This window comes from Mobula birostris, chromosome 1 (assembly GCF_030028105.1).
Source record: "Mobula birostris isolate sMobBir1 chromosome 1, sMobBir1.hap1, whole genome shotgun sequence".
Classification (NCBI taxonomy): Eukaryota; Metazoa; Chordata; class Chondrichthyes; order Myliobatiformes; family Myliobatidae; genus Mobula; species Mobula birostris.
This window is the reverse complement of record NC_092370.1, coordinates 202465213-202490697: the sequence shown is the minus strand read 5'-3', so window position 1 is coordinate 202490697 and position 25485 is coordinate 202465213. Positions and strand designations below refer to the sequence as shown.

Here is a 25485-nt window from a genome sequence, read left to right as displayed (position 1 = left end):
TCGGCCTTATCAATTCACGTTCATCTAGGGGAAACTGCCGCCTGCCGGCCCAACTGTGTCTCACATTGGCGTAGATGCTGTGTAATTCACCCCAATCCAAACCCACAACGTAAAACAGCAGACAGTACACAATATGCAATTAAGTGATTACACTTTATAACTCTTATTTTGTGATGTGGTTAGTAGAAACAAATAAAATAAATTTATTGGGTGGCGCCTTTTATCAGTTCTGTGCACAAAATAATTCATTGGAGCTCCCGCTTCTCTCGTTTGTCCTTAAATGACTTCCGAACCTCCGAACTGTCGAATTCTGGTATCGGCCGTCCTGGGACCGCTGAATGCTCCTGCACTTGTCCTTCCACTTCACTCGCCTCGCCGAGAAGACTGCAAATTCTCCCCGGTTCCCACCATACAAGATAGCATAATAGGTCCTTCGTTGGTTAGTTTCCCCATTATCTATAGTTATAACCCAAACATCGCAGCTACAGAGAATTATTACCTCATCAGTTAACGTTATAGAGAAGCCATTTCATTGTAACACTACAGAGAAACCATTTTGTTAGCCTTAACAGTTAACATTACAGTTAATATTACTGAGAACCCTACGTAACTCGCGTCTTCCAGTCCTGGCAATATCCTTGCAAATTTTATCTGTACACTTCCAACCTTATTTAATAGGTTCAGTAGGTACATTTAATGTCTGAGAAATGTATACAATATACATCCTGAAATTCTTTTTCTTCGCAGACACCCACGAAACAGAGGAGTACCCCAAAGAATGAATGACAGTTAAACATTAGAATCCTAAAGCCCCAAAGCCCCCTCCTACAAATTACATCTTTACATCTTCTAGTAAAACTTTTTTGAAGTGTACAAATGTATAATATGATGGTGAGGACAAAGCAAAAGAACATTGTCATTGTCAATCAACTAAGAATTACAGTGATTCCTTGATATATTTTCTTGGACAGGGTGAACACTGGGGGTCTTTTCTAGGGTACTGCTTCTATATTCCCTTTCCTCCATTTCAGTTTCCTTGTCCTTCTTGGCCTCATGTTGTTCCTTCTCGGCTGCTGACTGTGTAGGTGGATAGAGGGAAGCGAGATTGTGCAGCATGCCATGAAACAAACCTGTCCTTTGCCAAGTAGTGCAGAGCAGCTAGACATTAGAAACAGTTTCCAAACACCAGGTGCCTGGTAAAGTCATTCCTTGGCATATATAGATATCCCTTGTTGATCAGTAGCTATTGGTTTGGTTTGCTATAACTCTAATGCAGTTGGCTCTAACTCTATTATTAACTGTAAACCAAGAAAGATTTTAGTGTATAGCCTGGGGAAAAAAAAGCACCTGAACACAGAAACCACTAAATAATAGGCGTCTTATGCAGCTATATAATTACAAGTATCTGAAGGGTTTATAAATGATGTTTTGTGTTACTATATATTGAATCTTGCATAACTTATTTGAAAGACCTGCCGAATAAATCACATATAACTTTGCTTTGTACATATACATAGACATACACATACACATACTTTATTGATCCCGAGGGAAACTGAGTTTTGTCACAGCTGCACCAACCAAGAATAGAGCATAAATATAGAAATACAAAAACCACAAACAATCAAACAACAATATGCAAACTATGCCAGATGGAAATAAGTCCAGGACTAGTCTATTGGCTCAGGGTGTCTGACCCTCCATGGGAGGAGCTGCAAGTTCGATGGCCACAGGCAGGAACAACCGCCAATGACGCCCAGTGTTGTTTCTCGGTGGAATATGGCCGGAGTCCAACAGCAAAGAGTTCAATATCTGGGCTACAAACACGTTCCTCGATCGTAATATGACCAGGATTGCACCATCCGTTGTTAACCAGAACAGCAAGCCCCCAACTCCTTTACGCTTACCGCTCTCAGTACACTTCCGGTCAGCCTGAACGGTCTGGAAGCCCTCCATGGAAAAGTTTTGGTCGGGTATGTCCACGTGCAGTCCAAGTGGAGAACTCCTCTTCTCCATAAGTCTCTGTTGTCCCGACCCGGACCTCTTTCCTCGCCTTTTTGATCCCCCTCTGCATCCTCTGTGTGATTTCCTCCAGATTTCAGCAGGGGTATCCGCCGCTCTGCTCGGTAAACCGGCCGGCATAAGCGCAATCAGCTGGTTCCTGGAATAAACAATGCGACCATACTGCTGCCACGCTAATGCGATGTGTCCGAGTGTAACTATTTCCAGCGCTAGAAAACCAAATAAAACTCTCTCCATCAGCATGTTAGAGAGGGTGTAGCTTCAACGTATTACCGTGAAAAAAAATACAACAAATAACTTAAGTTTAAAAAAAGTAAGAAGTATAAAGTAAGAAAACTAGTCGGAACAGCTGTAACAGGCTGCATGCACGACCAGCGCATGCGCACTAGTTTTGCACCCTTCATCCTCATTGGTGCCAAGTACTGTTCATTCATTCACCTCTCACCCAACTTTTCCCACCCCCCCCATCTTAACACCCCCTTAATCCCCACCTTCTTCCACCTCATCCCCACAAACACTCATTGACTGCCTCAATGATCTCCCCAAAAATGGTCCTAGTTTTTTGGCCTGCTCAATAACGCTGGTTAGCAAAATGCTGGATAATAGTTTTTAATGTAATTATGAAACGCGGGGATTTTAGGCTAACAAGTTTGCAATTTTATGAAAGTTTTGTCTGAAAGACCTGATCCAAATAACAAATTAAGATATTTGAACCAAATTAACTTGACAGTGGGTGTAAAATGGGTGTTCCAGAGTAGAAACAAAATGAAGCAGGAACTGGGGAGAACTATAGTTGCATAATGAAAATATCTCTTAAGTATCAGGCCATCAAGTCTATGGGTCTGAAGTGTAACTTGTGCTCCCATTTACTAATACCAATGTATTCTGATATGATTCCAATACTTGTTCTTTTCATCTCAGTTTCTCTCTCAGCTTCTGGGCTCTGCTCTTAAAAGGAGGCACAGTTTTATAGCTGCTAGAGCACCAGAGATCTGGGTTCAATACTGACCTTGGGTGCTTACTATGTGGAGTTTGCACTTTCTCTTAGAGACTGCACGTGTTTACCTTAGGTTCTGCAGTTTCCTCGCACGTCCCAAAGTCATGTCGGTTGGTCGGTTAACGTCGGTCATGTCGGTTGGTTGGTTAATTGGCTGCTCTAAGTTGCATCTTGCATGTAGGGAAGTCATAGAATCTGGGGAAAATTAGAACGGAATTAGTGTAGGAGGAGTATAAACAGGTGGTTGATGGTCACTGTGAATTTGGTAAACTGAGGGACCTCTTTCTGTGCTGTATACCTCTGAAGAATAAGTCAAGCAATAAATTCTAAGTAAAATGTAAGTCCTCCATGCTTATATCTCCTTACCCATTTTTGAACTTTGTGTTTTTCATTCAAAGGGTACTGAACATGACCTGATTCATCTTGGGTGCTGAAGTTGGGTTGGGAAGTGCTGAAATTTGAGAATCATTACACAGTATAAGGGGAACCAATTGTTTCTAAGTATTTTGCTATTTGTTTGCCATTTCTCCAGAGCCCTGCCTCTCATTACATTGAAATAAGTGAAGACTTTTTAAAAGAGGAGGGAGAGAGAAACCGGGGAATTATGGACCAGTTAGCCTAACGTCGGTGGTGGGGAAACTGCTGGAGTCAGTTATCAAAGATGTAATAACAGCACATTTGGAAAGCGGTGAAATCATCAGACAAAGTCAGCATGGATTTGTGAAAGGAAAATCATGTCTGACGAATCTCATAGAATTTTTTGAGGATGTAACTAGTAGAGTGGATAGAGGAGAACCAGTGGATGTGGTATATTTGGATTTTCAAAAGGCTTTTGACAAGGTCCCACACAGGAGATTAGTGTACAGACTTAAAGCACACGGTATTGGGGGTAAGGTATTGATGTGGATAGAGAATTGGTTAGCAGACAGGAAGCAAAGTGTGGGAATAAATGGGACCTTTTCAGAATGGCAGGCGGTGACTAGTGGGGTACCGCAAGGCTCAGTGCTGGGACCCCAGTTGTTTACAATATATATTAATGACTTGGATGAGGGAATTAAATGCAGCATCTCCAAGTTTGCGGATGACACGAAGCTGGGCGGCAGTGTTAGCTGTGAGGAGGATGCTAAGAGGATGCAGGGTGACTTGGATAGGTTGGGTGAGTGGGCAAATTCATGGCAGATGCAATTTAATATGGATAAATGTGAAGTTATCCACTTTGGTGGCAAAAATAGGAAAACAGATTATTATCTGAATGGTGGCCGATTAGGAAAAGGGGAGGTGCAACGAGACCTGGGTGTCATTATACACCAGTCATTGAAAGTGGGCATGCAGGTACAGCAGGCGGTGAAAAAGGCGAATGGTATGCTGGTATTCATAGCAAGAGGATTCGAGTACAGGAGCAGGGAGGTACTACTGCAGTTGTACAAGGCCTTGGTGAGACCACACCTGGAATATTGTGTGCAGTTTTGGTCCCCTGATCTGAGGAAAGACATCCTTGCCATAGAGGGAGTACAAAGAAGGTTCACCAGATTGATTCCTGGGATGGCAGGACTTTCATATGAAGAAAGACTGGATGAACTAGGCTTGTACTCGTTGGAATTTAGAAGATTGAGGGGGGATCTGATTGAAACGTATAAAATGCTAAAGGGATTGGACAGGCTAGATGCAGGAAGATTGTTCCTGATGTTGGGGAAGTCCAGAACGAGGGGTCACGGTTTGAGGATAAAGGCGAAGCCTTTTAGGACTGAGATTAGGAAAAACTTCTTCACACAGAGAGTGGTGAATCTGTGGAATTCTCTGCCACAGGAAACAGTTGAGGCCAGTTCATTGGCTATATTTAAGAGGGAGTTAGATATGGCTCTTGTGGCTACGGGGATCAGAGGGTATGGAGGGAAGGCTGGTGCAGGGTTCTGAGTTGGATGATCAGCCATGATCATAATAAATGGCGGTGCAGGCTCGAAGGGCCGAATGGCCTACTCCTGCACCTATTTTCTATGTTTCTATAAAGAAATGGAGATACTGTGCATTTTATAGGAACTGAAAATACCACTGAGATGTCACTTTCAGATTGGATATGTACATTGATGTAATCTATATCAAAGTTAACATTGACTTTTAGTATCATTTTAGTAAAATGTGGTTTATTTCTATAGATGTAAAATGCATTCAAGGTTACAATTTACTTGGATATTATATTCTCTCTTGAACAGCAAAGCTTTGTCAAACTATTCATGGCCTAACAGGCTCTGGTGTCTCCTCTCACTTGTAAATTGGAATACAAGTCAGCTAAGATGTTGAGCCTGCGATGCATGAGAAGTATATTGATTCAACTCCTCGGTGCAATGAGCCTGCCTTCTGGATTTTGTACATTCAACACACACTATATAGTGTAGAGTTTCTTGACTGTGAAAATGTGTCTAATATTACAAAAAGACATGTACTGAACAAATATTGAGAGGCTTTCACCCTTTCTGATTTATGTGAAAAGTGCATGGATGTCTTGTGGTTGTGGCAATTTAATCTTATGGAATATTAAGTAATAAGCTGCAAACGAAGGCTCACTCTAAAACTCACTCTTACAGGTGGTTACCAAGCGAGGAAAGGAATATATTTTGAAACACATTCCAAATATGCACAAGGACCAGTATGCACTTACAGCCTCAGAAGCACATCTCAAATACGTCAAAGAGGCTGTCCAGCTGGACGATGTGGCTGTTCATTATTACAGACTGTATAAGGTAAGGACTAGAATGTATATACTACGGCTTCAGCTCAGACAGAATTCTCTGAATTTTTATTGAAAGCACTGACTGAAAGAATTTTCTATTTACTGAGATTTCTTTTTGTCTGACTGCTTTCATAGCCTGGGAAGGTTGCCAGTGACCAGGTTAGTGGAATGGTTACCTGCAGCCATATTGGCATGGTCAACTATAGTTTGGGGAAATCGGCCTAGGAAAATGATGAGGCCACACATGATATTTTAGAGAAGAAAGAACTGCCAGAACTCTGGTTCAAATGTGTTTCATGACCTTATAACAAGTGTTTGAGGGTTGGGGCTGGTTAGCTGAGTTTTCAGCCAGAAGATGAAGGCTCAGAGAGTGAGCACCATTACTACAAGCAGTAATCATGTGATCCAGAAGAGTCAGCTCACATCTCTAGTCCATGGCTTTCTTCCTTATTGTTTTTTGCATGCCAAATTAGCAGTGAATGTACAGCATGGTTCCTGTACAAACAGAAGACATTTGCCAACTCAAATCAGCTCCTTCAGACTGTGGTTTACCTATCACCCATGTGAATCTTTATTCTCACCATCCATTCTATTAGTTCTGAGTGAAGTGCATGAGAAAAGACGTTCCTGGCCAATGGCTTTGACTGAAAGAAGTCAAATAACGGTGGGGCTCTTGCGCGACCCTTGCTCTTTTTCAAAATGCTTAAGGACAGATTAATTTTCAGTAACATAATTTCAGTGTTTGATTTAGTACCAGATTGATTTCTGCAATGGCAGTTTTATCTAATGAGAAATTAGGCTGGAGTTCTCTGCTTTTAGAAGTATGAAATGTGATTTCATTGTGATGTGCAAAATTCTTAAAGTTTGACAGCGCAGGTGCAAATTGTGTTTTTCTTGTTGTGGTGTCTGAACCAGGGAAGCAGTTTCAAAGCAAGGGGTCAGCCGCAGTGGACACAGACGAGAAGAAATTTCTTCACCTGGTGGATAGAGAATCTTTGGAATTCTCTACCCAAGCAGGTTGCAGAGGCTTAATCACGAGGTACATTCAGGGCAGAGGTAGATAGATTTGTAGCTATTGTGGGTGGTGGCTTTGGAATATCAAGAGCTGCAACACTCACTGCAGGATACTCGGTCTCTGATCTACTCTTGTGGCTACGTGGGTGGTTCAGCTGAGTCTGTGGTCAATAGTTATTCCCAAGCCTTGACGATGGGAACTTAATGATACTAATGGCAAGGGTAGGAGGTTGGACTTCCTCCTGTTGGAGATGTAATTGTCTGGCACTTTTGTGATGCGTGTACTTACATTTATTGGACCATGTCCGATTATTCTCTAGATGTTTCTTAAGGTAGGAGCATCTTTTTTTCCTTATCAAATAAAGCACCGTGGTTTGTTCCGAGTTCACGAGGTGTTTTTGGAGATTATTGAATCTTGTACGGCCATTATTGTATATCTGTATTTCTGACCTTAAGATGAAAGGAAGAGGTTGATTTGGTCTTGAGGAACAAGAAATGATAACCAGAGTTGGGATGGTGGACTTTCAACAACCTCAACTCTCTTCCCTATGCAAGGTATGACTCCAACTGTTGGAGTACTTCCCTCTGATGCCCATTGACCTTAATTTTCCCAGGGCTCTTGAAGCCACACTGAGTCACATAATTCTTTACTTATGTGGGGAAGTCATTCTATCCTTACCTCAGAATTCAGGTATTAGGTTCATGAATTTGCAGCCGTTTCTAGAAAGGATTTGCTGTAAATTAAGTTGGTCGTGGACTTGTTTCTGTGAATGCTGTTGCCATTGTTAATCTACTCGCAGGTTTGTAAATTAATGTCACAACCATCTTCTGAGAGTTACTGGGAATACCAACCACCATGTTGCCACACTCAGGATGACAGTATTGGTAACTTCATCACTGGCACACCACCAGTTCCCCTGTAATTGCCTGTTAACAAGCAGCATGGCACTCCCTATGCAAAATATCCACAGTTTGGATCTTCCAAGCACAGCTGGCCTTGAGGACAACCTCAAGCATCTCTGCGTTCTCCTCCACTGAAAGGTACATGGGTGATTGAAAAATGGAGGACTATGTAGGATGGAAGGGTTAGATTGATCATAGAGTACAGAAGGTTAAAAGATTGGCACAGCATCATGAACCAAAGGGCCTGTACTGTTCAGTGAAACTCTCCCGATAAGCACATGTCATGTTCCAGCCATTGGAACAGCACTGTGTAAGGACCTAAGGTAGTATGTTGTATTGTGTTACACCACACACAACTATCGGGGTGATTCTGCCCAGATCATCTCACACCCATAGCACTGACTGGCAACTGGGCCTCGCTTATTCATGCAACAGGTTTAAATGAATGGCCATTGATCAAAATATGTGACCTGAGCTGGTGTGTTGTCATAGCTCGCGACTCTTGTGTGGCAGAATAGGAGACATCTGAAGCGTATTAGGAAATATGGTAGTGGCACTTGTTCATTTGAATTAGCACTATTGGAAGGTATTGTAGCAATGTCCACTTTGTCTCTTGGCGCAGCCAAAAGCTAATGAAACACCCATTTCACTGTCGTAATAACTCTGAACTTTGCAGCACAGGAATGTAACCTGATTTTACTTGTGTTTTTTTATGTTTAGGATAAAAGAGAGATTGAGGCCTCACTGATGCTGGGCTTGACTCTTCAAGGACTTCAGATATTTCAGGTGAGACTCAAAACAGTTCTATGCAAACCCAACTCACTTGCTGTCTTTCATCGTTGGTAATCACAATCTGAACCATCTGTCTAGAAAGAGTATTGTGCAAGTGGCAAAATAATTCAGTTACTTTGCCATGTGCTACTTTGTAAGGAGCTGATCATTCCAGCAGCTAAAACCTCAGCTGTGTAGTTCATCATTATGTACACCATGTGGTTGAATGTAATGCAAATCAATCACACAATGCAATCAGCACTTCCATCCACACATCACAGTGAGAAACTGAATCGCTGCAGTCTGTCTGTGTGCTGTTCCTGCTAATGGACATTGCTGGCTGCGTAGCCTAAGATCAGTTGTTCTGCAATGTATATCTGATATTGTTGGTGCAGCTTTGAGCACAAATAATTATTATTGTAGACCATACCATGAAAAGCAGGCCTTAAAGGGGAAATGAAGGTGTGTAAAAGAGGAAATCCTCAGACGGGCGGTAATCATTCAGTGCAAGTTGGCATTACCTGTGGCACAGAGCTTATAGGTGGTTACTGTGCACTACTATGCGAAGGAAGCTCTTGTCCCCATTTTTGCATGGTTGATTAATTGGAAAAGTTACGCAGAAGGAACCTCAATGGTTAAATTTTTAATAAACAGCATTAATGTATAGTAACTGCTTTGTAGCTATATTTCACTACATTTGCAGCAGCCAGAGGGAAGGGTCTCTGCATGTTAACATTGTTTATTGGCTCACGATGAGCATAGTTCCAAACGTTATAAAGCAGTAACCAGTGCATTTTAAATAATCTACAAAGGCTAGTTCATTGGGTAGAAGAATGGCTTCAGTGTACCACAAACAGTATTTCATACTATCGGAAACGAAACAAGCTGCATTAATTAGGTTTTGATCTAACTCAGAATGATGGCGAATACTCTATCAAAATTTTATGAGCTGACAAAAAACACAGACACGGGCTTCATGATTCCACATATATTTTGTTGGAACCAGTTTTTAATTTTTTGTGTTATAATCTAAAGGTTAATAATCATTAGTTTGGTAAAAGGTGTATGTAACTTGTGTTATGGTGAAATTTTAATACTTTCATTTCCTCTTAACTGAATAAGAGAGACAATTTGTCTATTATACCTTTTACCTTGATTTTATTTCATTGCCCTTTTTATGCTTTTCTTTTGCCTCGTGTTACTTTACTGGGAAGTAACAAACTAGCTGAATTTCATTGAAATTCCTTCCACTTCCTGCTGTGAGGATGAGGCTCTGCCAATGTCAGTAAAGGGAAAGGCCTCATAGTCGGTCTGCAGAAATGCCTCTGGTCTGGATATCACGGTTTATTTTAAAAAAAAACTTGAGCACATGCCCATTTGGCAGCAATGTGATCCAGGCACTGAAAATGGTCAATGGCCCAGTCCATCTGGCTGTAATAAAGTACTTCTAAAGTTAACAGATTTATATTGTTCACAAAGTAGGTAGTTTAGATTGTGAAAGACCGAACTGGCTTTGGACTGTTACAAGTTTTTCCCCTGTGTGATTCAGCAAAAGGAAAGGGAATGCTGACATGGAGTATAATTGCATGGTAATGACTGTAATTTTTGTTCTAGAGTACTACTGTACCATATCCTAAAATAGAATGTGATTGCAATGCTCCAGTTTTGTTTTTTGAGCAACCCAGAGTAACTAGAAACATCTTTCAGCTGTCTGTGGTTTATTCTCACATGTTTGCAGAATTCAGTCACTGGGTTGCACTTTGATTTCCATTTACTAAAACAATTTGGGCTAGGAAAATGGATTAACACAATAACTTACAGTATATTGACTCTAGTATGACTTCAAACAATAACCAGAACTACACCTAGCACTCTTCAATTTTTGTGCTCGGTGCTAACAAAGGAGGGGTCAGGGTGAGGAAGATAGAGTATATTTCTCATACCACTTAATCTTTTCCAGGTTGTGGGCGAATCTAAACAGTTATTGTATGATTTTCCTTGGACCAATGTTGGCAAGCTTGTGTTTGTGGTAAGTAAGGAAATTTTTGTAGCAATCTTTCCTTCCAACTAACTTTTATGAGCAAGGGAATCTATTTCCTCCCATTAATATTTAACTGACACTGTAGAAATCTGGGTCTTGAAGGGGGGCCAGAAATCAGATCCATAATACAGAAACAATGCTTTAGCATAGTTTGCTGTTTATGGTCTTGCATGAGAAATCTGACATAGAGGAAAAATACAATCTTTATTATCAGCCTCTTATTATCTAGATTACAGAATAAGGAAACATCGATAATAATAATTTGTAAACACAACAAAATTATTTTTCTGCTCTTTTAACTTCATGGAATTAGATTGGATCGTTGTTGAGATAAATGCATTTAAAGGAGCCACTCATTTACTCACATTAAATTCAGTGTAATTTTGCCATCTTCTCCACGTTAAATCACACCAATGAATTGGATTTTCACACTTCCCGCCCCCCCCAACCACCAGCTCTCACACATCTAAAAAAAACTCTTTGTGTAGTAGACAGCACTTGCACTTTTTATATTATTCTCGAACTTGCCTACAAGTGTGCAATTGATGCATGCCTGTGCCTTTACTTTCACTATGTGTAAGAATGCTGGAAAGCGATTTTTGTATGCATAAATATGCAATAGCTATGTAAAATGCACGATTTGAAATCAATTTCTAAAAGCTGTAGCAAATGTGCACAACCTTGAATCAAACATGAATGATCCATTATGATTTTAATTTTGTGACAAAACTATTTTCTTGAACACTTCTGTACCTTACACTCTGAGTAATTATAGCCTGATGAAACTTCATTTGTGAGAACACTGAAGTATGACAAAACTCATGTCATCTGCTCTTTATTGAGAGATACAGGCTCTTCTGGCCCAACGAGCCCACCCCTCCCAATTAACCTACTTCCCCGTATATCTTTGAAATGTGGGAGGAAACTGGGGCACCCGGAGGAAACCTACACAGTCACAGAGGGAGCATACAAACTCCGTAGGGACAGTGACGGGAATTGAACCTGGGTCGCTGGCTTTGTAATAGCATTCTGCTAACCCTGTTCCCGCACTACTTTTAAACACACACTAGGGCTTTATTCTGAAATCCTTTTTTTGAAGTCACTGAGGCCTCTGCTTCTTTCAAGTACATCAGGACCCAGTTTTTGCATCCTTGCAAACGTACAGGCCATCTTCTAACACCCCCTTTAAGCATAATGGTGTATTAATAGGAGTAAAATCCTGAATATCTGCCATTCAGGGTGCCAAATTATTAGAGTTTTACTGTAAATGTAGTTGCCTTGTAGACAAATTAATTCAAAATATATTTATTTATTTCAGTGATACAGCACAGAGTAGGCCCCTTCAGTGCTTCAATCCCCAACAAACCCGATTAACACTAACCTAATCACGGGACAAGTTACAATGACTAATTAACCTTTGGCCTGTGCGAGGAAAGCGGAGCACTGGGGAAAACCCAGGCATTCCACGGGGAGGGTGTACAGAGACTTCTTGCAGAATGGCCCCAGAGTTGAACTCCGAACCCTGGAACACCCCAAATTACAGCAGTGTCTCACTAAACGCCACGCTGCCATAGAGATTATGTATACTCTAACATAACCTTAGTGGTGACATTCCATCAAACCACAAATGATTTAACTAATTTGCCCAGCTGGCAGGTTTCTAGCAGAGAAAATCATTGTCAGATAGCTGCCAATAAAAGCACAACCATGAAGATTTAAATACCTGCGTGACACAGTGATTCGAGAAAATTGCTGTTCATCTCCACACATCTGCATAGCTGTGCTGCCAAGTTTTTATTCCCACAGTCTGAAAAATAATTCACCTTGCGTTCAAAACGTTAAGTGCTAAAGATCTGCTCCAGAGCTAGCCAGTCCTCTTCTTAAAATATTTCACGTTAGTTACAACATTGCAAGTATAATGCTTCCAAGGTAACACCCACAAACTACTGAGGGAACTCAGCAGGTCAGGCAGCATCTATAGAAAAGAATGAAGAGTCAATGTTTTGGGGCAAGACACTTCATGAGTTCTGTGATGACCTTCATTTCCAAGATGTCGCCTGTTCTCAAAAGTCAGGGTAAATCCAGTCTGGCCAATTACCGCTCCATTAATTAACTCTCAACCATCAGCACAGTGATGGAAGTAACATTGACAATGCTATCTAATAGAACATTGCTCTTTTTTTTGGCTTCATCTTGGGCCAATCACTCAGGATCTCATTACAGCTTTGGTCTAAGCTTTGTTAAATTAGGGTGATTTAAAAATGACTGACTGCCATGTTTTCAAGGCATCCCTTTGCTGAGTGTAACGTTAAAGGGCCAAAGTAAAATGGAAGTCAAGGGAAATTGGGTTAAGCTATTCACTTGTCCAAACTGTACACAGCCCAAGCATTTTCTCATGGCTGTGCAAGTCCAATGACAATACAGGAGTTCCTCAGTACAACCATGTTAATTTCTTCATCAATGATTGTCCCTCCATTGTACGATTGGAAGTAATATTGCTTGTTAATCACTATGATCAGTTCTATTCATAATTCCATTGATAATAAGGGAGTCCCTTTGTGTAGCAGAATCTGGGCAATGTTCAGGCGTGGACAGATAACTGGAAGTAATTTTTATGCTACATTGTGTCTGACAATGGCTTTCTCCAACTAAGGTGGATCTAGCAACTCCTCTTGACATTGTCTAAGGCTTCACCATCAGCATTCTGGAAAGTTATCATTAATTAGAAGCTAAATTGGACCAGCCACATAAATGCTGTGGCTACAAGAGCAAGCAAGATTCTAAATATTCAGCAGAATTGATTCAGACTAACCAAATCTCTATTGAAATACTTTCCCCTTGTCCAAAGCAGTGCTGTTTTAGCAACATTCAGGGTATCTGATATCATCAAAGGCAAAGCCTTTTGTTTGACTGGCACTCCATTCACACCCTACACGTTTCTGCCCTCCATTGCTAATGCACTCTCTCTCCAATGTGTACCAACTATAAGATGGACTGCAGTAGCTTAGCAAGACTTCTTCACCAGTTCCTCCATGATGTAGAAAAGGAAAGCCAGCAAGTGACCTTCCATCAGTATGTTTCCTCAGAGTCATGGCATGGAAATACGTCTCCTTTACTTTATTGACGCTGCGTCTAATTCCTGGAATTTTCTGCATAGCAGTGCTGAGGGAGAACCTTCAGTGGTTTATGAAAGTGATTTGTAAGGGACAACAAATGTTGGTGATGTGCTCATCCTCTGAATGTTGAATATTCATCATGCTGAATACATTGGACTATTAGGCATCAAAAGGCTGACAAATAACAGAAGTTGACCTTGTAGAGGAAGAAACAATCAATTTGTCAGGCTGAGAATCTCGGGCCAGAACTTCAACTGTTTATCCCTTTCCATAGATGCTGACTGACCTGCAAGTTCCTCCAGCATCGTGTGTGTGTGTGTTACTCTGGATTTCCAGCACCTGCTGACTCTTGTGTTTAGGAGTTGACTGCTTTTGGCTGGTTATTTCATTTTTAATGTTTTCTTACAGTGAAGAAGGAGGCCAATCCTCCCAACCCATCTATGTTAGCTCTTGCAATGTTCCCATTCCCCCACAATTTATTCTCCCTCATGCTCCCATCAACTCCCCTCCCATTTTCTTGCCACCCATCAACTCAAGGTGCAAGTCACAGCAGTCAATTAATGTGTCAACACTTCTTTGGCACGTGGGAGCAAGCTACCCAAAGGAAATCTAGGTAGCCATCAGAAAAATGTAGCTATTTAGAAGAATAGAGGGCTATGGGTAACCCTAGGTAATTTCTAAGTAAGGACATGCTCGGCACAGTTTTGTGGCCCAAAGGGCCTGTACTGTGCTATAGGTTTTCTATGTTTCCAATGTGCTGGGCCCACACAGGTTGTATCAGAGGTCAGGACTGAAGGTGGACCATTGACCTATGTGACAGAAATGCTTACTACTGCATTACAGTGCCAGTCTTGTCTTCAAATATTTTAACCATCTCAGCAAATGAAAAATAATTTTAATTTAAATGTACATGCCAAAATTGTGGTCCCACCAGTGCCAAAATTATGTGATTCTTCCTGTACCCTTCTGTGGAATTTCCAATGAGAGTGCAGCTAAAGAACCAGAAAACAGCTTGGACCTTGGTTTCTGCTTACTTTTCCTGTCAATACCCATAGGGCCTGAGGGCGCTCCCTATGTCCACTCGTACTCAAGAAACTGGAACGCCATCCTGGTGTTTCCACATCTTTGATCTAAATGATTCAAACTCTCTAAGGTCAATAGACTCTAAACTTTGGTTGCCAGCACTCCAGATGTAGTGGTTTTTCCTTGTATACACCTCCACACATCCATAAAAACATACTTTATAATGTGTCCAGTCTCCTGTATGATACTTTGTCCTTTCAGGCAAACAACTAGGTGGTCAGTCATTGGGCCATTTATTCAGTCTGTTGGGAAGCTGTTGGCCTTTGCACTCTCTTTGAGAGACAGCACTTGAGATCAGAAACTTTATTCAAATATATTGACCCAACAGTATTTCATGCAACTATTCTAAAAGTATCCATATAATACCTTTACTTTAAGTGCTCACAGCTGGTCACTAAAGATATACTTTAGCACAGTGCTTGATTCAATGGTGCACTACTATGTCTCCCGGGCATGGCAAAATCTCAACAAGCAAGGCTTGTATGATGGAAATTAACCATTTTCTCAGCAGAGAAACTTGATTAAAAGTAGTACTATATTTCTGTATAATCATTTGCACCAAATTTTCTCTTCACAAGTGCATATCTTGGGATTGTGTACATACTGAAATGTTCTTTTTGAGTTCTCGAAGAATGGTTTTAGTTGTAGGTAATTCTTTAGAAAGTTTTGCAAGTACCATTTATCATGAAGGATCATGTTTCCCTCCCCCACCCTAATGCAGCATCCACGCTAGGACCACCAGACTCAAAACCCGTTACTTCCCTCAAGCCATCAGGTTGATCAATACCTCCACCCATTAACCCATCACCACCACAGCATTATCATTCCTTATCAGACTCGCCTTGTGCACAAATACTCCTGTACCTAGTGTCACTTTATGTACGAGGGGTGATTGATAAGTTTGTGGCCTAAGGTAGAAGGAGTCCATTTTAGAAAACTCCTCCTGCATGTACGCACTTAGTCCAGCGGACGTGGAGCATACGGATCTTGGACCTCCAGAAGGTGCCCACAGCAGGGGTGATTGGTAAGTTCGTGACCTAAGGTAGAAGATGAGTTATTAACTTCAAACTTTCTGCATAATCACTCAAAGAGTTGAACTGCATGTGCATGTAACGAGAGCCATATAACTCATCTCCTTCTACCTTAGGCTACGAACTTATCAATATCTCCTGCTGTGGACACTTTCTGGAGGTCCAAGATCCGTATGCTCCATGACCGCTGGACTAAGTGTGTACATGTAGGAGGGGACTATATTGAAAAATAAATGTGCTAGGTTTCCTAAAATTGACTCCTTCTACCTTAGGCCAAAAACTTATCAATCACCCCCTGTATATGCAATCTCTCTATGTATGTAAGTAACATTTATATTTATGTTTTTAATTGTGTTCCTTTAGGCTTATTGTGTTTTTCAATTGTGCGGAAGATCCAGACTAACAATCCTTTTGTTCTCCTTTTCACCTGTTGTTTATTGTCAAGAATGACAATAATCATTATTGAATCTTAAACTTCTATTGTTAAATTGATTGACTGTATAATTAATTGCAAATGGTATTGAATTGATTACCCAAGTTTAAAGTTATACATGGTTTTCGTTTTGGTTTGCTGATCACACAGAACTTTTCCTATGTTTACAGGGGAAGAAATTTGAGATCCTGCCAGACGGGTTGCCTTCTGCTAGAAAACTCATTTACTACACTGGCTGTCCCATGCGTTCCAGGCACCTGCTTCAGCTCCTCAGTAACAGCCATCGTCTCTACATGAACCTGCAGCCTGTCCTACGACAGGTCCGCAAACTGGAAGAGAATGAAGGTATGCTTAAAATCCAAATATTTTGGAGGTGCTGTGATTAGCTGAGCTTGAAATTTCATGGAGTGTACCTATTCTGTTTGCCAGGTTGAGTTTGACATGTGCACACGTATGGTGAGGTTCAGGTGAAATGAAAAACTTGCTTGTTGCCCATGGGTTCAGACAGCACACAAAACATAAATTATACAGGACTATGAAGAGAAAAACAGCTGTTGAAAATGTGTAATCAGTGCAAAAATAGAGACAAGATATAATAATGCAAGAGGTAGGAATATGGTTGTGTCAAGAACCTGATGTTTGGAGGAAATTAGCTGTTTCTAAACCTCATGGTGTGGGGCTTGATCCTTCTGTGTCTCATCAAGTCAGGACTGACTAAGGATCTCAGCTCGAAACATCGACTGTTTATTCCCTTCCATAGATGCTGCTTTGCTTGATTTGTTGTTCCTGCAGTAATATGTGTGTGTGTGTGTGTGTGTGTGTGTGTGTGTGTGTGTGTGTGTGTGTGTGTGTGTTGCTCAATATTTCCAGCATCTCTTGTGGTTAGGCTTCTGTGTCTCTTGCTCGACATGCTCAACAGTAGGCATAGCCCACTTGGTGGGATTGTTGATGATAAATGGTACCTTCTTCAGGCAGTGCATTTTGTAGATGCTGTCAGAGGTCGTCCAGGCTGTGTCCACTACTCTCTGCAGATCAACGAAATGGCTGATCAGCTCTTGTTGCTTTTTCAGTTCTGCCAGGAGAAACGTGAGAAGTGGCATATCATTTGCCTTCAGTGAGACAATGCTATAGTTTTCTGCTCTAAACTGAGTCATGCTTGGACCACTAACCTAAAATTATTAGTATGTTAGTTTTTTTTTAAAATTACAACAAAACCTATAGTACTGTGAAATTTAATGAATCAGGCAGAAAATATTAGACATATTTTAGGTGTGATAGGTATTTGAATTTCCAGGTGACACCATCTGGAACATATTGTTGTTTCTAAGTTTACAAAGGGAAACAGTTTGTAATTCTGCCACCTGATGTGGTGGTCTGTACACTGTGCAGGTGATTTGATCTGAAACTGGATCACTAAGATGCCTTCAGATGCTCGTAGAGGACACGTGCTTGAACTGGAATGTGAGTGTGCATGGTGTCATCAGGCTGTGTGTAGCGCATATCTTCTCATCACTTGTACATTATTCTTGTGAAGGCCCAGGCTGATCACAACGAAGCACGCCTTAACTCCAGAACTCAGCCACCTTTGTTTCTCAACCTTATCAGCTTTACTGTTGTAGACTGTAGAAGAATACAGCATTGAAACACTGTCCACGCTGAGCATCAGACACTCATTTACACCGTTCCTACATAGCTACTCTTTATTCTGCACATTATCATCTTGCAGAAATATGGTTCTTTGCATTCACTCCAACCTGTGTCCCCCTCTTTGCCGATATCTTCAGCATATTCGATCATGTGTCTGACTAACCCCTCGTCAGACATTGAACAAATTAGTTGTTTGCTGTTGGTGGACACCAGTTTGTACCTCTCCGTATCGCCTCCTTACGGAGCTTGTTACTCTACCTGGGCCCAATGCTAAGAGGAATCAACTCCAAGATGGAGACTGTGGTGGCAGAGCTGACGGTGGAAAGGTTTTTGCCCAGGTGTCCAGTATATATTTAAGTGGTGCAAAAGGAGAGCAAAATTTAAAAATAAAATGGTGTAGTCTACATGGGTTCATTGTCCATACAGATAGCTCATGGCAGTGGGGAAGAAGCTAAAACACTGAGTGTGTGTCTTCAAGCTCCTGTGCCTCCTCCTTGATGGTAGCCATGAGAAGAAGGCATGTCCTGTGTGATGGGGGTCCTTAATGACGAATACCACCTTTTAGGCGCATCACTTTTTGAAGATGTCCTGGATGCTTCAGAGACTCGCGCCCATGATGGAGCTGCTGACTGCAGTTTTCACCAGCTTTTTCTGATCCTGTGCAGTGGCCCCACCATGCCAGACAATGATTCAACCAGTTAGAATGTTCTTCATGGTACATCTGTAGTAATTTGCAAGAGTCTTTGGTGACGTACCATGTCTCCTCAAACTTTTCATGACATCTAGCCACTGTTGTGCCTTTTTATAATTGCATCAATTTGTTGGGCCCAGGATAGAGCAGAGATGTTGATACCCAGGAACCTGAAACTGCTGTCCCTTTGCACTACAGATCCCTCACTGACGGCTGGCATGTGTTTCCTCGACTTCGCCCGCCTGAAGTCCACAATCATTTTCTTGGCCTTACTGATGTTGAGTGCAAGGTTGTTGTTTTGACACCACCCAATCAGCTGGTGACCAGAAGATGTAAGAGCAAAATTAGGCTATTTGAGCCATCAAGTCTGCTCTGCCATTTCATCATGACTAATCCATTTCCCTCTGAGCCCCATCTCCTGCCTTCTCACTGTATTCCTTCTTGCCCTGACTAATCAAACAAATATCAACGTCTGCCTTAAATATACCCAATGGCATGGCCTCCACAGCCACCTGTGGCAACGTATTCCACGGATATACCACTCTTTGGCTGAAGAAATTTCTTCTCATCTCTGTTCTAAATGGATATTTCTCTATTCTGAGGCTGTATCCTTTGTTTCTTTGACTCCCCTACCATAGGAAACATCACTCTATCTAGGTCTTTCAACATTTGATAGGTTTAAATGAGATTTCCCTCCCCGCCCCCTGATTCTTCTGAATTCTAGTGAGTATAGGCCCAGAGCCATCAAATGCTTCTCATATGATAAACCTTTCAATTCCAGAACCTCCTTTAAACCCTCTCCAATGTCAGCGTGTCCTTTCCTGGAGGCCCCAAAACTGCTCACAATACTCCGTGAAATCTTGACAGTGCCCAAAAAGCCTCAAAATTACATCCTTGCTTTTATTTTCCAGTCTTCTCGAAATGAATGTTAGTATTGTATTTGCCTTCCTCACCACTGACTCAGCCTGCATATTAACCTTTAGGGAATCCTGCACAAACACTCGCAAGTCCCTTTGCACCTCAGATTTTTGAATTTTCTCTCCATTAAGATAATAATCCAAAGTACACGACCATACATTCCCCAACATTTTATTCCATCTGCTATTTTTTTGCTCATTCTCCTAATCTAAGTCCTTCTGTAGCCTCTCCCCTTCCTCAAAACTAGCTGCCCCTCCACTTATCTTCGTGTTGTCTCCAATCTTGGCCACAGAGTCATCAATTCCGTCATCCAAATCATTGACGTATAATGTAAAAAGTGCAGGTCGCTACACAGACCCCTGTGGAGCACCGCTAGTCTCTTGCAGTCAACCAGAAAAGGCTCCCTATATTCCCATTCCTTGCTTCCTGCCAGTCAGCCAAAGCTCTATCCATGCTTGTATTTTTCCTGTAATACCATGGGCTCTTAACTTGTTAAACCACCTCACATGCGGCACCTTGTCAAAAGCCTTCTGAAAATCCAAGTATATAACATCGACCAATTCTCCTTTGTCTATCCTGCTTGTTATTTCTTCAAAGAATTCCATCAGATTTGTCAAGCAAGATTTTCCTTAAGGAAACCATGCTGACTACAACATATTTTATCATGTGCCTTTAACACCCCCAAAACCACATCCTTAACAATCAACTTCAACATCTTCCTGAGGTCAGACTAACTAGCCTATACAGTTGGCCCTCCTTATCCGCGAGTTCTGCATGTACAAATTCAACCAACCGCGAATTGAGAAAACCCGGAAGTGCTCTTCCAGCACTTGTTGTTCGAGCATGTACACTTTTTTTTCTTGTCATTATTCCCAAAACAATGCAGTATAACAACTATTTTACATGGCATTTACATTGTATTAGGTATTATAAGTAACCTAGAGATAATTTAAAGTATACGGGAGGATGTCTGTAGGTTATCGTGGATCGAGATCGAAAAAAAACGTAAGTTCTCTTACTAAGTAAGTCGGAACAGGTACATCCGGTATTATTTAACGTTAGTTAGTCAAATGTTTGTCTTAATATATAGTATATATTTTACCTTCCTATGCATATAAAACACTTAAGAAACGTATGTTTCAGTGCCGGGCTCGGGAACGGAAGTTCTCGAGTTCGATCTGGTGACAGATCACTCCCAAGCGCGCTCTCCGTCTGTGTCGGGTTGATGTGGTGGATCAAAAACCCAAAACCTCAAAACCCAATAATTAAACCACTGCGTTGCTTAGTAATAATTGTAGCTTTCATCGGGGCAGGGCCTTTCTCATTTTATCCTTTAAAATTGTTCCGATCGTTGACCAACTGTAGCCTAATGCTTTTCCAGTGACCGACGGCATTTCACCTGTTTCCGATCGCTTTATTATTTCCACTTTATTTTCAATCGTGATCGCGATTATTTTTGTGAGCAGAAACACTGCAGATTCAGAGCTCTGCTGCCGGGTCCTAACGTCCACCGCACTGAGACAGGTTAAATAAGGTCCGGGGTTCCGCTGGGTCCTAAGGTCCACCGCATTAAGACAGGTTGAAAGAGGTACTTGAGCATCTGTGTTTTTCGGTATCCGTGAGGGGTCCCGGAACCAATCCCTTGCAGATAAGGAGTGCCAACTGTAATTTCCTTTCTTCTGCCTCTCTCCCTTCTTGGAGTGACATTTGCAATTTTCCATGCCAGAATTAATTGATCCTTGAAATATCATTACTAATGCATCCACAATCTCTTCAGCAACTCTCTATTTCACTTCTGTACGGTGCCTCATCACCATCTGAAATTCTGCTAGCAATAGTTGTGTCATTGGCAGATCTATAGATGCCATTTGGGCTGTACTTAGCACACAGTTGGGGGTGTAGAGAGAGTAGAGCAGTGGGCTAAGCACGCATCCTCAAGGTGTGCCAGTTTTGTCAGCAAGGAGGTGATGTTATCAATAAAGTATGACTATGACTATTTCCAATCGGCACTGACTGTGATCCCCTGATGGGGAAGTGAAGGATCGAGTTGCAGAGGGAGGTACAGGGGCTGAGGTTTTGGAGCTTCTTGATTAGTACTGAGGTGATGGTGTTGAACTAAAACTGGTGCTGTTTATTCCATAGTGTGCTGCTTTAGCCTGGGTTTTTAGCTATGGTGGAATTTCGTATAAAGCTCATTACACAGAGAATGTATGTGGTCAAAGGCTTCACACAGTTCCCCAAAGTGCTTTCAAACATTTTTGTTCAGTGTTTGACTCACCCAGTCGGTGGACTTGTGTGATTAATTTAATTCATTGCATTAGTCTTTGAATATTTTTAATGCGTTCAGTGGTGTTCTTATTTGAAGACCATAACCATTCTCAGTGTTGATGTGTTTTTGCGGAGATGTGACAATGAGAGTAATTGTGTTATCAGGGTATTTGCTTAAAATTCATATCAGAGGCTGCATCAGCACTGACATGAGCAGCTAAGAAAGAAATGTCCTATTGGGTTTTTGCATAATTTGTTCAAGGGTTTTAGAAAAGCATACTGCTTGAACACTTTTTAATTGATTTTAATGCTATAATTGCTCTCAGATTTAATTATCTATTTAATTCACCGTTTAAAAATGAGCTTAATACTGTGTCAGCCTGGTACGAGGATGTATTTTGCATGGAATTTTGTGGGGTACATTTATTTAATGAATGTGTTAGAAGTAAACATGATATTATTGTTGTTTTTATTGTTTTCTTTGAAGAAAAGAAGCAGTACAGAGAATCTTACATCAGTGACACCATGGAAATGGATATTGAACAGCTGGAGAAGCGATCGAGAGCCAGTGGCAGCAGTGCAGGCAGCATGAAACATAAACGTCTTTCCAGGCATTCTACAGCCAGTCACGGCAGTTCTCACACTTCAGGCATTGAGGCGGACGCCAAACACAGGGACCTTGGACCAGAGGACAGTTTCAGTGGACACATCCTTCATCGGAAACTCAAGTCCTGCAACTCAATGACCAGCCACGGCAGCTCACACACCTCGGGTGTTGAGAGTGGTGGGAAAGACAGAATAGAGGATGACTCACAGGATGATGGTAATCCAACTGGATAGTGCTGCAAGCTACCATTGCATCCGCTTCATTTGCTTGTTATTACTATCGTAAAACCTAACACAGACACTTCTGTACAAACAGATATGATTAACAAGTAAAATAAGAGAGCAAATATAATGGCTTCTTTGCATGCCAGGCATTCTGCTTTGAGAGTGGAAAAGAGAATTTCAAACAGTTTGCCTTTGTAAGACTTCTATTTGTCAAGAATGGTGTGACATGTTCTGTTCTGTTTGCAGAGCACGCCTCTGAGGGAGTGTTTCTGAGAAAGCGTAACACCTATTGCTTAATTACACTTTGAACAAACCATGGAACAAGTCACTTTTTGTGCAAGGCTGAACTGCAGAAATTTTCAGTGCAGTTCTTGCGAGGAAGTGGTGGTGGAATAGAGGGCCTGGAAGGCTGTTGATTGAATCACCTTTGAGAATACCCTCCCATTGTCATGGGGTGGTGGAGGGTCACAATGGACATAGTAGCTTGATAAATGCTTTCAATTGAGAATTATTTCTGATTTACAAGTTTTTTTGCAGCAATATACTTTTTAAAGAATAAATTTGTAATATTTTGTAACATACTTCTCTGGTACAAGGAATTGTTCTTAAAACAAAATAGACTTCCCATTAGTCAGAAACAGATAGTTTGTATAGCCATCTGATTGACCTGTTTGTTCTTTGCCCATTTTTTTTAACAATGGTCAGATTACTTTAATTGTTTTTTCAGAGTCTGTGCAAAACATTTAACATGCACAAGGAGACGGCCATGTAGCTGGACAAGATTTGAAATGTGAGATACTGTAGGTACGTCAAGTGAGCTCACAGAGGAAGAGGCCAACGTCTCTTCAACCTTTTGGAAATATTTCAAAGGCAGTTCCCCCTCAAAATTTTGGGGGCGGGGGGTGGCCAGAAACAACAGTCAAATGTAAAAAAGCAAAGAGACGAGGCAACGAAGAGGAAGGGCTTTAGTTTCCAACCTCGTGCTTGAAGGCACCTGTAATGGAGGTGACGCTGCATGCGGTGATTGCTCAGAGGGTTTTCAGTTTGAAATTGTAGCATGTCTTCCCCACAGATTGTCTTTGCAACATGTCTTATCCAAGATGAAGGCAGGTGAGAGGAGAAAGCTGACTGTTGCTGAGGTGACCATGTCTTGTGATTAATGTTAGCTGCGGGTGTCTGTTGCAGTGAATGGTAAAAGTCTGTGTCTGGCTCCTTGTTGCTGTGTTCTAGATATAAATGTAATTAATGACACCTTGGGTATGACCAGTGAATTGACTGCCAGCTGCTGAGCTGAACACCAGAAACCAGTGTGCAAGTGATCATGTCTGTGATATCAGGTACACTGTCATTGCTGCTTTTTGCAGTTAGAGCCCTCGGTAGAAAGTAAATATCAGAGGACTCTTAACAAATGTGACTCTGAGGATCTTGGCAGGTGGCCATTGGATGCAGCCTAATCTGTTTGTTATTCTTAAAAATCAGCTTAAATAGAGTAAGATTCTCTTTAGGAAACCTAATAGAGAAATAGAGTATTGATTCGGGAGATGTATAGCCTAGGCTGATTCCTCAGTGCATACTATGTGACTTGTTGCAAGTGCCATCTGTCACTTAGTGATGAAACTGTGATTAGACTGATCTCTAAAGTGAATGTAAAGGATCACACATCTGTTTAGCATTGAGGGAGTAATCCCTTTGTCCTGACCAACAATAATTCACTAAACATTGTGAACCTGATCATCTGGCCCTACTCCTTGTGGAAGGCTGGTGTACATTTCTTCTCTGCTGCATTCCTTTCGAACGGCTGTTCAGAAATTTGTTTTCCGCAGCACTCTGAAGTTGGGAAAGAATCGTCATAAATGTTTTTCATTCCCTCAGAGCACTAGGTGTGTAATGAATAATGATAAAAGCGTCAGACTGCTAGCAACAACCTAATCAAAAGGGATAAATAACTGAAACTGAACTGAACTTTCATGTTTGTGTGTTACATACTGGCCTTTAACATGAAGAATATTCTAAGGTGGCCTCAAAAAGTGAAGGAAAATGGGAGTCTGGAAAAGGGAGGGGAAAATTTGCTGCTCAGAGGAACTCCATTGTTCCTCTGATCAGCTTTGGATCCTCCATTTTGCACAATCCTCAGGAAGGACACTGTTGTGTTTATCCTTAATGTCAGCTGGTCTTCGCCACCCTCTACCTCTCTTCCCACTGAACTTGTCTCTTAATGGCTCCAAATCAGGATCCCAACCCATGTCCAAGTCCCTTTCCACCTTGTTCATACATGCATTTTGTAACATCTTTCAGGTCTACTTGAAGAAGTCACCTCTACTGTCATTATCTTCACCCATTCATTGGCCATTCCTTCAACCAATTTGGCTCCCTAAACAGTTTACTCCCTGTTTAGATTACCACTTGCCCAAGTGTATACTTGGCTGCCTAGTACTGCCTTCTGAAATTCAGCATCACCTTTTTCTTGATTGAAGCTGTGTGAGGACCCTTGGGACTTTTTTCCTGCAAACTGCTGTCATCGTTGCTGAGGTAACAGCCACAGAGTACTCATGCCATAATGCAGACTTCACTGCAATTAAATCAAGGGAGGGAAGTTCAAAGCAGGTCAGGCAACATTGTTGGAAAGAAGACCAAAGTTAACATTTCAAGTTGATGACTTTCCATCATGCTTCGTCCAGGATAGTCTGAACGCTGTTTAGCTAGACCACATTGTAGTGACTGATAGGACCAGACATTTCAAAAGCAAGTGTACCAAAGTACTCATCTCCATGTTTTCTGTGATTTGGTCATGTTTGAGCAGTTTCCCTGTTAATTTACTCACTCTTTAAAATTAAATTGTGCTGATAAGCCAATAAGCCGTAACTCAACACTTTATTTAAGGGATATGGACATCCCTGGCAAGGCCAGCAATTATTTCCCACCTCTAGTTGCTTGTGAGATGATGATGGCGAACCATCTTCTTGAACGACTGTGGTCCTTCTTGTGAAGGTA

General features: G+C 41.4%; 1 protein-coding gene across 2 annotated transcripts in view; it reads left to right on the top strand.

Moving 5' to 3' along the window:
* frmd6 (FERM domain containing 6) overlaps positions 1–25485 on the top strand; it is a 130294-nt gene that overhangs the window by 77196 nt on the left and 27613 nt on the right. For both annotated transcript variants that reach the window (XM_072269119.1, XM_072269127.1), the window contains exons 7-11: positions 5602–5757; positions 8385–8450; positions 10396–10464; positions 16310–16484; positions 22151–22486. In XM_072269119.1, the coding sequence (XP_072125220.1) occupies positions 5602–5757; positions 8385–8450; positions 10396–10464; positions 16310–16484; positions 22151–22486 (802 nt within the window). The remainder of the gene's footprint in view (positions 1–5601; positions 5758–8384; positions 8451–10395; positions 10465–16309; positions 16485–22150; positions 22487–25485) is intronic.